At 34.1% G+C, this 17,376-nt stretch overlaps 1 protein-coding gene across 1 annotated transcript in view; it reads left to right on the plus strand.

The window, feature by feature from the left end:
* Positions 1–7,254: 7,254 nt before the first annotated feature.
* Positions 7,255–17,376, plus strand: part of Pten (phosphatase and tensin-like protein) — a 101,675-nt gene continuing 91,553 nt past the window's right edge. The window contains exon 1 of the mRNA XM_068761548.1: positions 7,255–7,873. Coding sequence (XP_068617649.1) covers positions 7,642–7,873 — 232 coding nt within the window. The 5' untranslated portion in view covers positions 7,255–7,641. The remainder of the gene's footprint in view (positions 7,874–17,376) is intronic.

Below are 17,376 nucleotides of genomic sequence, written 5' to 3' on the forward strand. Positions count from 1 at the left end.
AAGTAGTTAATGTTTATTTTAATGATATTATTTCCAAATTGAATCACTCATATTGTTCAGCAATGTACGTCTTGAGAAGAATGAAGAAAGAGCTCAAATAAGGTGAACAGATGACCATATTAAGGTCTTCGGCAAACGGTGTATATAGATCAGTTCCAAATGGTCTTCTTGGTAATGTATGAGAGAGAGCCATGTCCAGCAGTGGACGTGAAATGATAATGATAGCCTAAACAGGATTCCCACTCCACACCCATCAATATATAGACAAGAATTGAACTTGTTGCCAAGCGGTGTATATCTTATCAAAGTGTACTCAGCAGGGCTTATCAACGTTGATTACCGATGTTGATAGATGATAGCTTGTTCAAATTCATCACTAGTGCAGCCAACGCTCGATTTTCAAGTTTGGTACAACCAAACTTGAAAATCGAGCGTTACCCCTTGAAACGCCGCGTAAATATATATATATAGAGTAATTATATATATAGTCCAAAAATAGTGGCGGATGCAATAAAAAGTAATAAAAGTGATACAGGTCGGGTAAGCAACCAAATAAACAGGAGGTAGAGAAAAGAAAAATAAAACTAGAATTAAAATAAATAGGATGAAATAATAAAAACCTAAAATAATGTTAGGTAAATTAAATAAAAACTGAAAACTGTGATAATTCGTAACAAACTAGCATATCAAATAAGAATAAATAATAGCACAAAATAAATATAAACAAAGGTAAAAAAATGTGATATAATCCGGATCTGTGATATTTGAGGAACGAGGCGCAGGAAGTGAGGCGATGAATAAATGGAAATTAGTATGAAAAAGAATGATAGAAAATTGTAGAATGAAAGAAGAGGGAAGATAGATCATATAGAATGATAGAAGAGTGCGGAAATAAAAGGAAACGATAATGAAAAAACTAGAATATCTAAACCTTTCCTACAGCAAGATAGGAGTACGATAGGTCTCCATTAACGGGGGGCATAAAAAATATATTTGCCTATAATTGAAAAACGGAATATGAATACGACGGAAGCCACGTCAACGCTAGTGAATACTAAAAAAAATATTTTAAGCGAAGCTTATTTCAGTTCTCGGACATTTATTCCTGAATATAAGCCTTCCACGTAGATTTTCAACAGGTCCGAATAGAAGCAGTCTGCATGTAATCTGCTACATTCGTCTTGTCGTATAAAAAGCTATTATGTCAGCAAAAAATATTGAAAAATAATGAAGATGGCTTAATAAAGTCTAAAAGATGTAACGATTTAGAATTGCATTTTGTTTCTATCTGTTGTCGTCAGTTTTAGTCAAATTCCAATAGAAAAAATTAAATAATTTAACATATTTAAGAGTGATCTCTTTATTCATTGATTAAATGAGATACATTAATTAAATCAATATAAATATGTGATCGATGCGACAGAAACTACAATTTAAATTTGCAACGCGTTAACTGTCAAACGCGCGCTGTTTAAAGTCAACTGTCAAACATGCAAAATTAAAAGCAAAAGTCAAATGCGCAGTTTCAATAGTCCAAATGTTTTTTGCTTTTCTTTTTTATTATTTTATAAAGAACCTCTAACGAAGTATTTGGAAACGTGTAAAAATGACGAATAAATTGATAAAGTTCTCTTTTATGTGTAGATTGTATTTCAGTGGTTGTATATGAAATATTTAATCAGGCAATAGCACAATAAATTGATAAAATCGTTCTCTTGTATATGTAGATTGTATTTCAATGGTTGTATATGAAATATTTTATCACCGGTCAAGTCGAGGTTCAGGCGTACTGAGTAACAGCCCAAGCCCTCAGGGGCACTTGCGCCAAGTCACTGAATATGGCGTCTGCTCGGGCCTTACAATCTGACCGAGCTGACGCTTCCGACTGAGCTCTCGAACCGTATAACCTAAAAAGAATTCCGGACTCTGTGCTCTGTCCTCTGTCGCTGTATCTAAACATGCCAGTAATAAAACAGTGACATTCTTTCAATAAAAAAAAAATCGTAAATTCCCAAATACTAAACATAAATAAAGTTAGCAATTCATTACATGTTTTATTAGCTGCATATAATGCAGCCCTGAAACCGACGTAGTTGTAAAATCCCCACAAGCCTAACAACGAATCCACCATCCTGAATACAGAGAGAATTATATGTTTAAAAAGTATACGGGAGACTTGTTGGTGGAAGGATTGGCTATATTATGATCCATATACTATATAAAATATTTATGTAAATAATTAGATAATAGAAAAAAATTTGTGTATATATATTTATATACATTGTAATACTCCTATTTTAACTCAGTATCTACACACTAGTGCACCAGTCTAACGTCACTAGTTGAAAATGTCTCGAAGTTTGGAGTTTACCCGCCATTGAACAACATGTGTAAAAAGTTTGTCTACATAAATATGATTTAAAAAAGGAAATTATTTAACATGGCTGAACGCTGTTAAGCCTTTGCCTTGCACGTCGTGACATTAATAAATTTAAAAAAAACGCATATAGGTAGTGTTTATATCTTAATTGGGAACAAAATTATGTTTGCTCGTATTAAATATCATATTTCACTGTCATGTGCATCCATTTCATTGTATAAAATCCCTTACGTCGTAGACACGCTGTCAGCAGTTTTAAACAGAGTTAAATATCGCTTACAAAGAATAACTAACAACTACATTCGTTGCATAAGCTAAATAGGCGGCAAGCGGTCTCATATTTAATAGGTTAACATTATCTAATGCTGATAACATCGGTAATGTGATAGTGTGAATAAATTTATAATTTGTTGACCCCCTTTCGTACGTGTTCAGATAACGAACGTCAGCTGCTACAGTCGACATGTGTGTAATTGTGAATTAAAATTGACGGTTACATTACTTTCAGCATATGCAGCAAACTAAATAATTTTTCTTTTTACTTATCTTCTTTTTTTTACCGCTAATATCATTGACAAGATTAAATTTCTTTCGAAATGCGGTAGTATTTTTGTGCATTCAATCAATTCACCGTGGGAGTACGGGGTCCAACGCGTTATAGGAAGGCAGGCCGGGTACGGCGCTAACCGCGTGCGGCGGGCTCATGGAATAGGTTTCAAGCAGAAATACGGGTCGTATAAACCTGGAAAAGATGGAGTAATATCTTAAGAGCTAAGATCACAGCATGATTGAGGTCGACTCCCAGGATCGTGGGAACAACGCAGTGGGAGAGCGGATCTGCACTGACCAGGCTTCTTTTCCGACCTAACAAAATATCCTGCAAATTCTGCATCAGAAGCCTGATCCAGAAATTAACTGATAACTAATCTTGACAGACCTAAATCTGAATGTAATATATATATACACACACACACACACACACACACACACATATATATATATATATATATATATATATATATATAAAATTCTCGTATCACAGTATGTTAGTTGCTATACTCTTCTGAACGGTTTGAAAATTTTTTTGAAATTTCATATGGTGATACTCATTCAGCAAATCTAAGGTTTAGTTACAAATTGTATTTCAAACCCATTAATGATAAGCACGGCCAACCCCAAAAAATTCCTTTTATTTTCGCTACAAAAATATTCATTTTAATTTTTATTGAATATGGCATTAAACATTGCTTTTCATCACTCTACTATAAACCCCTATTTTCTAAATATTAATAAAAGTACTTCAAAAATTTTCTACTCTTGGCGGTCGATAATTGATCACTTATCACCAACGCAATATCAAAGAGGGGGCGGATCAACTAGCCAAGGTCGCGGCCCTGAAGTTCAAAAGAAGACCAGTCTACGAGGAATGCCCCATCTCATTCGTCAAGCGACAGTTTGGGCTGGGAACGCTTGACGAATGGAATAGGAGGTATATGGAAAGTACGATGGCATCGACAATGCGGAAATTCTTCCAGGACGTTGTCTCAAACTATCGCGTGCTCCGCAGTATCGAGGTGGAAGGGGTCTCGGTCCAGCTCTTCATGGGGCACGGGGGGTTCTCTGAGTACCTTCACCGGTTTAAGCTCAAGAAGGACCCCTCGTACTTCTGTGAACCGGACGTGGACCAGACCGTGGTCCACCTGGTAGCTAACTGTCCTGCATTCGGAAGACTTTGGGTCGACTCCGAATGCTGGTTAGGCACGAAGGTTGATGAAGAAACAATGGCTTTAAATAATAAGAGATGAAGATACGAGACTCACATTCCTAAAACTGTGTAGAAAATTTGTAAAAGATAAAATAAAGCTTGAGAAAAATTGAAAAAGCAAATAAAAAATTAATTGTAAACAAAATAATAACTGTAAAACAAAATTTTGTAAAATAAAAGAAAAAATATATAAATAAAAAATTATAAAACTAAGGAATGAGGTGACGGAAGAAAGGAATCAGATAAGAGAAAAATGTAATGAAAGTGTAAGACAGACGAAATGTGGAATGTAAGAAAAAGAATGAAAGAAAAGATGAATGAATGAAGAGTACGGAAATAAAATACGATGTGAAAAAATTATTAAACGAAAAGAAATGACCCTGTACTTTAACAAAATAGGGGAATGACAGGCCCTTAATAGCCATAAAAAATATCACACGGGTTGATTTTTTTTTAGTTTTATTGTTGTCATAAAGGTAACATAGAATTTTAAGGTATAAATTATAATAGATTAAAAAAATATGTTTTCTTTGTATTCCGTTGCTCTATGACTTATATACCACATCTTTATACGTCTCCAATAAGTTAGATATTATTATATATACCCTACAACTAATTTATATGGCAAAACAACGTTTGCCGGGTCAGCTAGTTTTTATACATATATCATCTTAAATTTTATCTCAAACGTAGTTATTTACGAAATATATATAAAATGCGTGAGAAATGTATTATATAATTTTTTTATAAATAGACAATATAAGTAAACATACTACAAAGACTAATGATTCAACTCGTAATTAAAAAGAAATTATAATTGCAAACATGATATACCCGAAGTATTTATACACATGCGATCCAACCCTTCCTCCACAGATAATATCAAGAGTTATGGATGTAATAATAAGCTACAGAATATATTACCAAAAATGGCGAACAAATTTTAAAACTGAATATTTTGAAATAATAATGATTTATTTTTCGCTTGTTAGCTACAGGCATATATTTATGCTACCAAAAATAATTGTACTTGTTACATTTCAAGGACGCCATCTATATATAAAATTAATCACTATATTCCTTTTTCATAACATAACTCGTTTTGTTTTCTAAAACCTTGCACCGAAGGGTTCAGAATGCCCCGAGTATCCACAGTTTGTCTAGAATGCTTTATTATTTCGGCTCTATTGCCCGGAGAAGCTCGGATAATACGGACAAGCTAATTGTTGTCGGCAATGAAGGTAGGGTAAAAGGACCAGCGAACAGTCACCTACTCGCTAGACTGACGCTATTTTCAAAGCGTGCAACACCGCCGTCCACGAGTCCAAGAGTGATTGGCCACGACTCTTAATCATAAGAAAGCGACAGGGAATAATATCTACTAGAAGGTTTTTCAAAAATAAAACAAAACTAGATAAGTAATAAAAAATTTGAAAAATTTCAGAACATAATAAAAATTTAAGTATTTCTAAACGCATCCGCTTTAAACTTCACGCGTTTGACAGCTCAAGCGCAGCTAACTTGTAATGTCATTTTATTAAAAGCTGTTGTGGTCTTTATTCCATCATGATAATTTTTTTTATTTCAAATCGATAAATAAAATGATCACACTAAAATATGTTACATTAATTTATTATCTATTTGATATGCGATAGGTCCGTAACTTCTGACGCTACAACGTTCGTCAGGACAGAAAGTATTTTACAAAATTACTCATTGATTTGTTTATTTTTATAACAATCTGTGACAAGACATTACTTTGATGATTTCATATACTCTATTCAAATTTCCGTCATCGTTGCTCACAAAATCACAGGCAAATGAAAGGCCATACGAACAAAGACAGTGACAATAGAGGTTTCTTTTGCTCCATAACTAGGCTGGTCAGGGCATAACTAGAACCCAGGACAGTAAGCAGATTGAGGGGAATTACCTATTATCTCTTTCATTTGATGAAAGTCAAGACATCCAATTACGTTACAGAGATAACCTACTGTGAATGAATCGTTTAAGATTAATTTAATACAAGACATAAAGTGGGATTAATTAAATGAAATCATTATCATTATTTTCATTGGCAGCCTTAATTTGCGATGAACCCCGCGAAGTTGATAACAACGTTGTCTGTTATACTATCCATTGTAGCTAAAAACATCAGCGTAATGATATATAACACGTTTGCGCCATTGATAGTTAAATAAGTGTTTTAAATAAATTTCTGATTATACTTTAATTTATGTACTAAAAACATTCAGACCAATGTAATGTAGACATAATGTCTATGTTATATTTTACATAAATTGATTTTTATAATGAAGTATGAACTAACATTAATAACTTCTTTTCCATTTTTGTAACTCTATTAATAAATACCAAAATTATGAAATATTTAAACAGAATTACGAAAATATAAAAAAGTTGTAGTAACCATAGACAGTTAGCGGTTGATTCTCAAAAAGTGATTTAAAACATACACATCATTGACTAAGTTAATTAAATCGGTTCACGTGATTTTTTTTATTTACGATAATTATGTATTAAAATTTGGTAGGAATGTGAATAAGTTTCTCTTCCTATTTAACAAGCGCTAATGATATTGACGTCCAATTTTAATCGTTGTTAAATTTTAAATACCCTGAACGCTAAAAATTATAATTTTTAAAACAATTTTCTAAAGTGTAATTGTTTATTATAGTAAAAATACGTTCAAAAATATAATTCGCAATTTTGACATTCGTCATAAATTTTAGAACGAAAATGCTTATATAGATAAAACAGCTTCGATTGATTAGAGAGCCATCTGTATTTACTGATATACAATAGTCAGTTTGTAAATATATTACACTTTGATAAATACATAAAACAGCAACAAAAAACCAATTAAATGTGACAAAAATTATTATTTTTGGTTTGAATGTGTTGGTAAAAAGAAATTACTTAAAATACGAGCTGTAATGAAAAGAAAACATTTTCATTTCTACATTCAAATATTCGCGCGGAATGTGGAAACAACAGAGCCACCTCGCGTCTAAAAGTGGAGTTCATTGCGAACAAAGAGAGCTAGCCACTACTAGAAATTAAGGTTGTGTTTTATCTCTGTCCGACGGGCGCGTGCGGGTCGAGCGCGAATGGGACGCCGTCTACACTTTCGGCCATCAATTCATAACCATCTTTCTTTCTTGTGCAACTGTTTCTCGTCGGTCGTGTTCTATGATCTAGTGTGAACGCAGGATGGACGCCATTCGCGCGAGATAAATTCCAGTCCAGCGGTGTCGGGATTGTGTCGCGCGTGGAGTGCCGCGAGTATGCTATAGTGTCTGGTGATTTAGGGTGTTTTCAGTGGTGCCAGGAGGTCGGCAGGTCGGGGCTCGGGAGGTCGGTGGAGGCGCTTGGCGCTGGCTGAGCATGGCGGGTGCAAGTTAGCGGGCGGGAGCGGCGTCCGCTCGCTCCGCCGCTGGCCCGATGAGCGGGGCATGCTCGGGGCGGCGGAGATTTTATGGGTATTTGTGTGAGCTGCCGGCGCCGCGAGCGAAAGGCACCCGAGAAAGGTTGGGTGTCGCGTGGAGCCTCGAAGGGCGCGGCGACGGCCGAACTGCTGCCTCGGCGCGTCGACCTGTCAGCCATGGCAAACTCCATCTCAAGCATCAAGATGAATAACCCCTTCAAGGTCATCGTTAGCAAGCAGCGGAAGCGCTACACCAAGAACGGCTTCAATTTGGACTTAGCATGTATCCTTTTTTGTGTTAAGTGTTGTGGAGGTTGTTTAACGAGATCGATGTCTTTGGATGGGTGAGTCGTTACTTTTTCTGTTCTCTAAGGCGAACGTTAGGGCTTAAGGGGGTGATAATCTCTGTACTTTCGTTCAAAAGCAGACTTATTCATATTATCAGAATAACTACGTCAGGATCCTATAATTGTCAAAAGTACTTGATTTATAACATGCCTGTAGCCTCGGTATAAACTACTCGACGACTTAGTCCGTTTTTTGAGGTTATAACGCGTCTTGAAACAATCAAATTGCGCTCAATTTTACGTCTTCAAATATTTAACCTATAAATGGGACAAGTTGTAACAATATCCCAAATACCTAAAAATGCTCAATAACGTCTCTGTATAGGTAAAACTGCCTCTATTTAATGAAATATAAGCGTGAATGTAGGAAGCCTGGAGGCTACAACACAGTATAGATAATATTCAACACTGCTATCTTGCATAGCAACAGTGATTCTAGCTGATATCTTTATAGACTTAGGATGTAATATAGTTCTTGAGCATATAAACTATCTGATAATCATAATGGAGAGTTGCTGATATGTTGTATTTATAATTTTAAGGCCATTTAATTTGTTTAATTTTAAACAAATTATTTTAAAATAAAATTTGTAATTAGTTATGATCTGACATGTTTATTTCTTTATAAAGGCCTTGATTTAAAGCAGTTAGCCTATTTTATTTTTAGTTATTTCGAAGTATTTAATAAATTAACTAATTATTTCAATTATCCTTACTGATCATTTTACCCTAATACTTCAAGTTTTCCTGAACAAATATGGTAGTTTGTCATAAAAAGTATTATTTCTCTAGCTAAAAATGGTGTGGATTCTTAAATAATAATAGGAAGTCCAAGCCTGTTGTTACATGTCTTAATTAGTTTTATAATATAGTGACAAAAAATTGGTGTATTATATACCTTTATGACTAAAGGAAATTGTATTGGAAATACATTTTATTTTGTTGTCCTAAAAAAAATACATGGCTATTAATTCTCCATGATTAAATGGTACATCAATTAGTAACATATTTCAATTAAATACTATATATTTTATGTAAAATAATAACTCTTTTTAAATAGTTCTACAAACATACTGACATTTTTTTTAACTATTTTGGCAAAATCGTTCTGAATCAATATTGTAGTGCCTTTTAAACACTTTTAATAGTGATGATAAAGTCATGGTTTTATCTTTTACATGAATAGAGTTTTACAAGAAATTTTGTTACAGGTTTAAACATTTCTGTCCTAACTAATACAAGTATACTTTGCAAATTAAAAAATAATTTTCATAATTATGTATATTGTAATACTGCCAGTAGAACAAAGAGTGTTTGAGATGTAAAAGTAATAGAGGTATGAACAAGTGAACTTTAATTTGATTTAATTAATAATACTGGTTCTATTGTAAATTGACAAGGAAAGCTTATTCCCAATTGTGAACTTCTTAAGATTGAAGTGATAACTATGACATTTGCATAAAGAGGAGATATATGTAGAGGATATATATATATATATATATATATATATATATATAATTAGTGTTAACACTTTAAACAACTCCATAGGTGTAACATCATTGATGGACCTTTCTTGTTGACCAAGATGGTCAGCACACCATCTATAGTTTGATTTTAATGATGTCTAGAGACTTTGATATCTTTGTAAATAAAATATAATTTATATTTTAAAATGTATCTGTTGAAAAATAATTATGGTGAATGATGCATTAAGAAGGTCGAAACGGTAGAAAGGAGTATTTATTATAACTAGGTAGCAATAATTTTCGTATATTATTCAGATATTGGTTTAGAGTTGACTGAAAAACCTTTACTGATTTTAGTAGCAAAAATGTTCCATACTCTTATACATTGTCTATTACTAATATATTTGTAATATTTATACATTATTTGAACTGCATAGGTTTATATGGTTTGTTTGTTTAAAACCGGCTGTGATGTAATATAATTACAATGAAGTTTACTTCTGCCGGGAATTGAACTTGAGTTTTACAATTGTAACCACATCCCATACCTATTAGGTCAACACTGCTTTAATATTTAGGACTAAACTTTCTAAGGAATAGGCTTATCTCCATATTTAAAATTAGAGATGCAACATCCACTGTCAGATATAATTCTCTACCAAAGATTGCCAATAAGATTGATAAGCAGTCTGCATGTAGTGTCTTAATAAGGCCATCTGTCCCTCTTGTTGCATGACTTCCTATGATGTGCACACCTTTCCGTGATCTCTTCTCCATTACCTAAAAACCTCAATGATGAAGAGAGAACCCTAGAATAGTCATCACCATGGCTTGTTGAGTGTCTATGTGCTATCATAATCACGCCAGCCGACAGACGCTCATTGCAAGTCATAGGCCTACCTGATAGATCACCATGGTGATCGGTCTTACAATCCAGCGAATCCAAGACCTTGTCGAGCTCGTCTGTGATGTCTGATGTAGAAGACCATGTTTCTGTGCCGTATGGGGGGGAAGTCTAATTCTTTTTTATATTTGCGAATGGTAACGGAGAGACGTGCGGCGACTCCCGTTTCCCGATATCGGTTCGTATTGTGCGATAGTGGTATCAGGGCTGCATCGGTTATTCACCCGTGCACGAGTAGCGCTAAACCGATTTGTTGGTTTTATTATCTGTGCGACTGCAGCGTATAGGAGACTCATTGTCGCGGATTTTTTTTTAAATTTCTCCTGTCATATTCGTTCTAAATTTAAATCGAATTTTGTTAGATGTCTACACCCATACATACATACCTTAAAATTTATAATAATTATTTCCAGTTTATTTAATAGTATATCTATAATTATCTACCATGACAGATTTGACTAAGTTACTAGACACTAGCTTAGTGTAATAAGAAAAATAAATAAAACAAATTGCTTTGTTTATTTATTATTTTAATAAATAGTGATTTACATGTAAAATAGGCGATGATGGTTGAGATCTTAGAGGGAGGCTTTTGTGCCATACAGTGGGCGTATAACATATAATACGTACATTACAAGACTAGTGGTAATGTGATTATGTGTTTATAGCAATGCTTTATACGATATTTTTGTTTGAAATCCTAACGTCTTTATATATATATATATATATATATATATGTGTGTGTGTATGTATGTATATATATATATATATATATATATATATATGTTTTTATATAGATTAAAAGTACTTGGCAACATATTAATAGACTTTTTTTTTGAAGATATAGATGAAGAGATATGGTAAATATATTTTTCAGTATTATATATAATGACTTTGTTGGTCGAAGTTGTTGTAAATAATATAATTAAAAGTTTGATTTATCGAGTTCATTATGCCAGTATAACTCATATTATTAAAATTTTACCGAATTTAATTCTAAACCGCATCAAAATTGACCTCTGTATAAAATACACATTTGATCGATAGTTAAGATTAGTTTAAATTCCATAGTAATAATTATATTGAAAACAATATCATAAAGTGTCGAAACGAGAAGCGTTTATGGTCTGATTGTAACCGATACGCCATGCCTATGGTTTTGAAACACAACCCATGGTCATATACACCTGGATGTTGAAAAATTTATGACCATGTTTGTGATTTATAATTGTATATATACATTACTCACTTTGTATTACGTCTTTGTGAATTATGATTATACAGGATGTTTTATAATTCTTTAAAAATATATACGATGAAAAATATATACGGTTAAAATTGGATAGAATCTTACTGGAAATCTATAAGGAGGTTTATGTCCAGCTGTGGACAAACGGTTTAAATAAAAATAGATAAAAAAATTGTGTATATGGTTGCATAAAAGTGTTTATTTTAATTTTATTCATTGAGATATAAATTACACGTTCCGTGCCGCGGCAATTTTTGAAGAATTTCCATTCAGGCCGCGTGGGGCGTGTATGACCCACACTTTAAAAATTAAAAGGTCGTTTAAGACGTGTGCTATGCACTTTTTCAATACTGTAAAGCTTGTAATTAGCGGGAAAAAGTTATTATCTTTAATATTCATTATGTACACGCGTACCCGATGTGAAGTTATTTATATTCGACCCTACAATTCTTTCATTTAAGAATCCTTTGTTTTTGGCCTGAACGGAAAGTGACGTCGTGAAGACCCTTCACGGAATGTGTTAGTTTCTACACCGATAATGCATAAATCTGTATAATCTACACAAAATGTTTTGTGTAGTCTTTTATATGAAACTAGCTGATCCCGCAAGCGTTGTTTTGCAAAAAAAAATTGATATTTTAATTTACAAATAAAAAATAAGGGTTGATCGTAGAGGGGTGAAAATTTATGGTTGTATGTATTCTTGTATGCTGTATCATAAAAAAATAAAAACCAAAAATTTCGTTAAAAAAATAAAAATTTTTTTTTAAGTGTGAACAACCTTTATCACTTAGGGGTATAGAAAATAGATAGTAGCCGATTCTCAGACCTACTGAATACGCATATTAAATTTGGTAAAAATCAGTCCAGCCGTTTCAGAGGAGTTCAAGTTCGAACACCGTGACACGAGAATTTTATATATTAGATATATTTTTTTGCTTGATCATATTGTACGCAAGTTGTAAATATCGTACGACGATCTGAACACGTGAGTCGGAGTGTAACATGGGCGTAGTGTTGCTGGATAGTCGCCGCGCGGTGTTAGTACTTTGACGGTATTTTTGGAAAACAAAGTGGGATCGACCATTCAAATGTCACTGAACCCGAAGGCACCGCCTGGAGTGTTTTAGTTTCTTGATAGCCGTATAAGAAACAATTTTTAGTTTATACTGTCCCATACGCTTCTTAATATAAATAGTAATAAGCCTGTATTGTAGCATCGCTTTATTGTCAAAAATAAGTTTTTCATTTCGTAAGCGCGTATATCTGCCTGTGTATGCTATGACGCCGTTACTAAAATTCAATGCCTCCGAAATAGGGAATGGAACAGTGATTAGTGTGACAAAATGTGACGCGGAAACTAATAGTCAAATATAAATTAAAAAAAAACTAAAAGTAACGAGGTAATTAAATGAGGAAATAAACATATTAAAAATGTAAAGCACTGGCTAAAACCAGATAGGGATGTGAGAGAAAAAAAATGTGACTCGGAGGAAGGAGATGGAGGGGGTGGGGTGTCTAGGAAAAGGATCACGTTTTAAGTACTCCAATGACGATTATAGATATCTCGGAAAAATTTTTTGTTCTAAAATGCATTTATTAAAAATAAAAAAAATTTGGTGGTTCACCTTTTGTGACATAATATTTATTTCTAAAAGGAGGGTTGTAGTAAGTATAAGGCGATGTGACGAGTAGGAGAGGGGGGAAGAGGGGGTGAGAAGTATAGTTGTATAGAAATAATATTTAATGAAATTTCAGGTGAAATATTTTATGAAAGCCCTTGTTGTTATTCTTTATGGTACGCGACAATTTTTGTCTGACAATTCGAAGTTGTCTTTTTGTTTTGGATTAACTTTAAGTAGTTATTAGTTGCGAGACACAGGTTTTAATTAAAATAGGAGAGTAAAACATATAAATAACATTTATATTTTATAAACAATGATTATATTTCTAGAAATGATACTAAACTTTGATCTAAACCAAATCGCTAGTGTTTGGTTTATTGCAAGCCGGAAACTATGCTCGGGGGCTGATGATGGTCATACGCGTAGCAGGTTTAGGGAGGCGCATCGGTGTTCACCTTCACCGGCCACCGTCTCTATCCGAACAAATAATAGCTGATCCTCGGAATGCTTCTAGAGATGAGCCAATGTTCGCCTTTAAAAGCCTAAAATCTTATTTGGGGGGGGGGGGGGGGGTTATATACAGGTTATATCTTACGCATCTAACTATATTTTCCGTTAACATATTCCATGCCATGTAGGACGTATACAACCCCCGCTGCACTTTCCATTCAGGCCATTTGCAGTTCTCATTGAAAAACAAAGGATTCTTAAACAAATGAATTGTGTGGCCGAATATAGATAACTTTGCAACACGTATGCGCTTACGTGATGCATATTATAATTTATAAGTTTTGCCGCTTATTATACATTTGCAGTATTAAAAAAGTGTAAGGAACACGTCTTAAACGATTTTTAATTTTTAAAGTGTGGGTCGTATAGGCCCCACGCGGCCTGAATGGAAAATCTTCAAAAATGCCGTAGCACGGATCCGTGTTAAATTGTTTTTTTTTTAACGTGTATTAGTTTCTCAGGGAACAGTGAATTCACGTTTCAATGTTTCTGGAAATGTATTAAGTCTAGTATAGAAGACGTCAACGCCATGTCCTATGTATATAATTTTCTTAATATCACTTTGATGTTAAAATGTCACTTGCTATTGCGTGAATATTTTCTATAATCTTTTAAAAGTACAGATTAAGATAAGGTACGAAATTCAATTGTCAAAGTGACCTTTGTGGAAGGCGCGAAGCGAGGTTTTGAAACAAGGTTCTGCCTTCGATTCCCGATGGAGACTGCTATAATTATCAGTATCTCAGTTTTTTTTATTTACGTATTGTAGAAATAGTATGGCTTGTAACTGACCACCGTCAAGTGTTTAACCCGCTTAATGTTCTCGGATTATAATTAAATAGCAATTAAATTAGTTTTAGCAGAGTGATGGATGTTATGCGAAATTAATTCAAGCCTCTTATCCGTAATAATGTGAATAATGTACACCGGTCCGCGGACTTGGCGGTCAGTCAATGCCAGGAGGTGACTTAACACCGTTTTTTGGCAACTACATTGTTTGATATCGGGCTTAGTCGAGCCATGGCGTTGCTTTGTGGAACTGTGTAATCATTGTTAGGCCCGCGTTACACTAGCGCTGCCAACGCATTTATTCAACCAACATGTTCTACTAGAATAATTCGTTTTTAGATTCTTTAATATTCGTAGGTTTTTATCTATTAGAATGCTACAATGATTTTTGTTTACATATACAGAATGATTGGTTATTAATGTAAAACTTTTTAAAAGGGTGGATATATAGCTCATTTATTAGCAAAAATGTTTTACACCTCTTGTACAGTACCCGGCGATAAATATTGCACATCGACCTTTGGAAAGAGACAATCGTGACGTTTTATCAGTCGTGCGACAGAGATAACGTTCTACTAAACCGAAATTAGCCGATTGTCTCTTTCCAAAAGTCGATTTGCAATATTTATCGCCAGGTATTGTATATAGTCTGAGATATAAATAATTATTTTTTTATTGGAATTCGACACGTTAATAATATGTGGCTGTGCAAAATCTGCAGAGATAGATAGTGAACAATAATTCATTTTAATATGTACTAATTAACTCATTTAAAGTTTTTACACGTGTAAACAATCATCCTGTATAGAAGATTTTGTTATAAGTTTGAGTATAAACAGCATTAGTAATAAAAAATGTTTTAAACAATTATAAATTACATTGACCTCGTTTTTAAGTCAGCTTCTACGTACTGCGAGGAGAGCTGTGACTCCGTTTAAAGTTTTAATCCACCGCACGCGCCACACTTTAATAGATTTTCGCGAGACAGCACTCGCGCTGACTTACGGCATCTTATCGGATTCCCTCCGCCCGTGCTTGAGGAAACTCAAGAGCGTAAATCTCATTTACACTGAGAGCATACGTTTCGTACTAGACGCTTAATGTGTTTCATTTAAACTCGCAAGCGCCCTCCAGCGGTCTGATGCGAGAAATTAATTAAACGCATCTTACAAGAAATCATGTAAACCAGATGCTAAAGAAGCGTTTTTGAGACGTAATTAAGAAAAGGACCAATATTTAGCCACTTCCGCACATGCAGTAGTAGTCGTGCAACAAAGTGTACCGCCCGCTAGCCCGCTGATAAATGCGCATGCGGTAAACAATGCGAATTACACAATAACCACCGTTAATTCACTCAACACGTGTTTCATCTTCAGGAGTTATGTTACACCGATTAGTGCCAAACAAAGAGTGGCTCACTCTTTGTTGCACGACTACTACTCCATGTGTGAAAGTAGCTAAATATTGGTCCTTTTCTTACCTAGTATGGACTTCCGCAAGGTAACGCCTGATTCCATTAAATATTGAGTCGTAATGTTAAACAGGTGTAACCGTCGAATGATAGTCCAACCCGAATGATAGTCCTCTCGTGGGGTCCTTTGAGGTTAGTCACTTCAAGAAGCGTCTGTATCCAGTGACATTGTAGTACATAGTTCCTATACTCTCCAGTAGGACTTCAAGCTGCGCTTCCATAAAAGAGGTTTCAGACTAAAAGCCTTCTGCACTCTCAAACCAGCTGAATCTTCAAAAGCTAATACTAGTGCGTGTTAGTTTTCTGGTTTTCAAACACTGTTTCATATCCAGAGGTAGCATCAGAATAATTTGCGTTAATGAACTATGGAGGTAGTTAGGTTCAATTAGTTACTAATAGATAAATTAAAAAAAAAAACTATTCTCAATCTAAAATCAGCAAAACATCGCATGTACAGGTATACTTTGTCCGCGTGAAATTTAACGAAAAATATTTAGTTTATTTAGGTTTCATTTGCACTTAAGAATTTTTTGTTAAATAAAAATAGCCTAAGTTACTCTTTATTACAGCAGCTACCTGTCAGTTTAAGTTTCGTCAAAATCGGTTCAGCCATTTCAGAGATTAACCGAACCAAACAGACAGGCAGACAAACATTTATAAAATGTAATTTTCGTGTATGTACTAATATACGAGTATATTTATATGCATATAGTAAAAAGCGGTTATTATAATATTACAAATAGACAACATTTTTCACACGATAAAAAATTAAGTCTGCATAATAAACCAACAATTCGTTGTTAAATAAATATGAAATATAAATATTAAATAAATCTGTACTAATATCTGAAAGACATTAAACGCAGACGTGATAGAGTTCCGGATATTGTATCGTAAAATTGTTCTAAGGATTAAGCATTTAATGTCAGGTGATCGCTTGCGCCGCAAATGTTACTTTCTAGAATAAAGAGATATCAATAATTAATAGACTCGTCGAATTAGCCCATAGACGTAAGGCAGAGGCCTTCCCCAAAGATATCTATGAGAGGATGTACCATAATCGTCATCATTGGCAGGCTGGATGGCTAAATGTAGTATGGTATTACGGTACAGAAGACGCTGTGATATAGACTCTAGAACAGTCTAGAACTTTTGTGAGCAGTGGCAATTCTATATAATTAACCCTTTGCACTTCGTTGTCGCCGTATTTGCGATATTAAAAAGCTAACTAAATCCGCTATCGCCGTAGCGGCGACATTGTTGTGTTGCTGCCTTGGCGCCCTTAACAATTAGGGAAGTAAAATAGCTTGTGCTTACCTTAAACTGTTTATGATACGTTTATTATGATTACATTGTAATAAGAAAAAGTGCTCGATTTAAATTTATTTCGTTACATTTATAAAGTTTCATCTCTTCGTTTAGTGA

The sequence above is a fragment of the Battus philenor genome, unplaced genomic scaffold (genome assembly GCF_028537555.1).
Source record: "Battus philenor isolate CCGP_79_NKW_IND1 unplaced genomic scaffold, ilBatPhil1.0.hap1 SCAF_15, whole genome shotgun sequence".
Taxonomy (NCBI): domain Eukaryota; kingdom Metazoa; phylum Arthropoda; class Insecta; order Lepidoptera; family Papilionidae; genus Battus; species Battus philenor.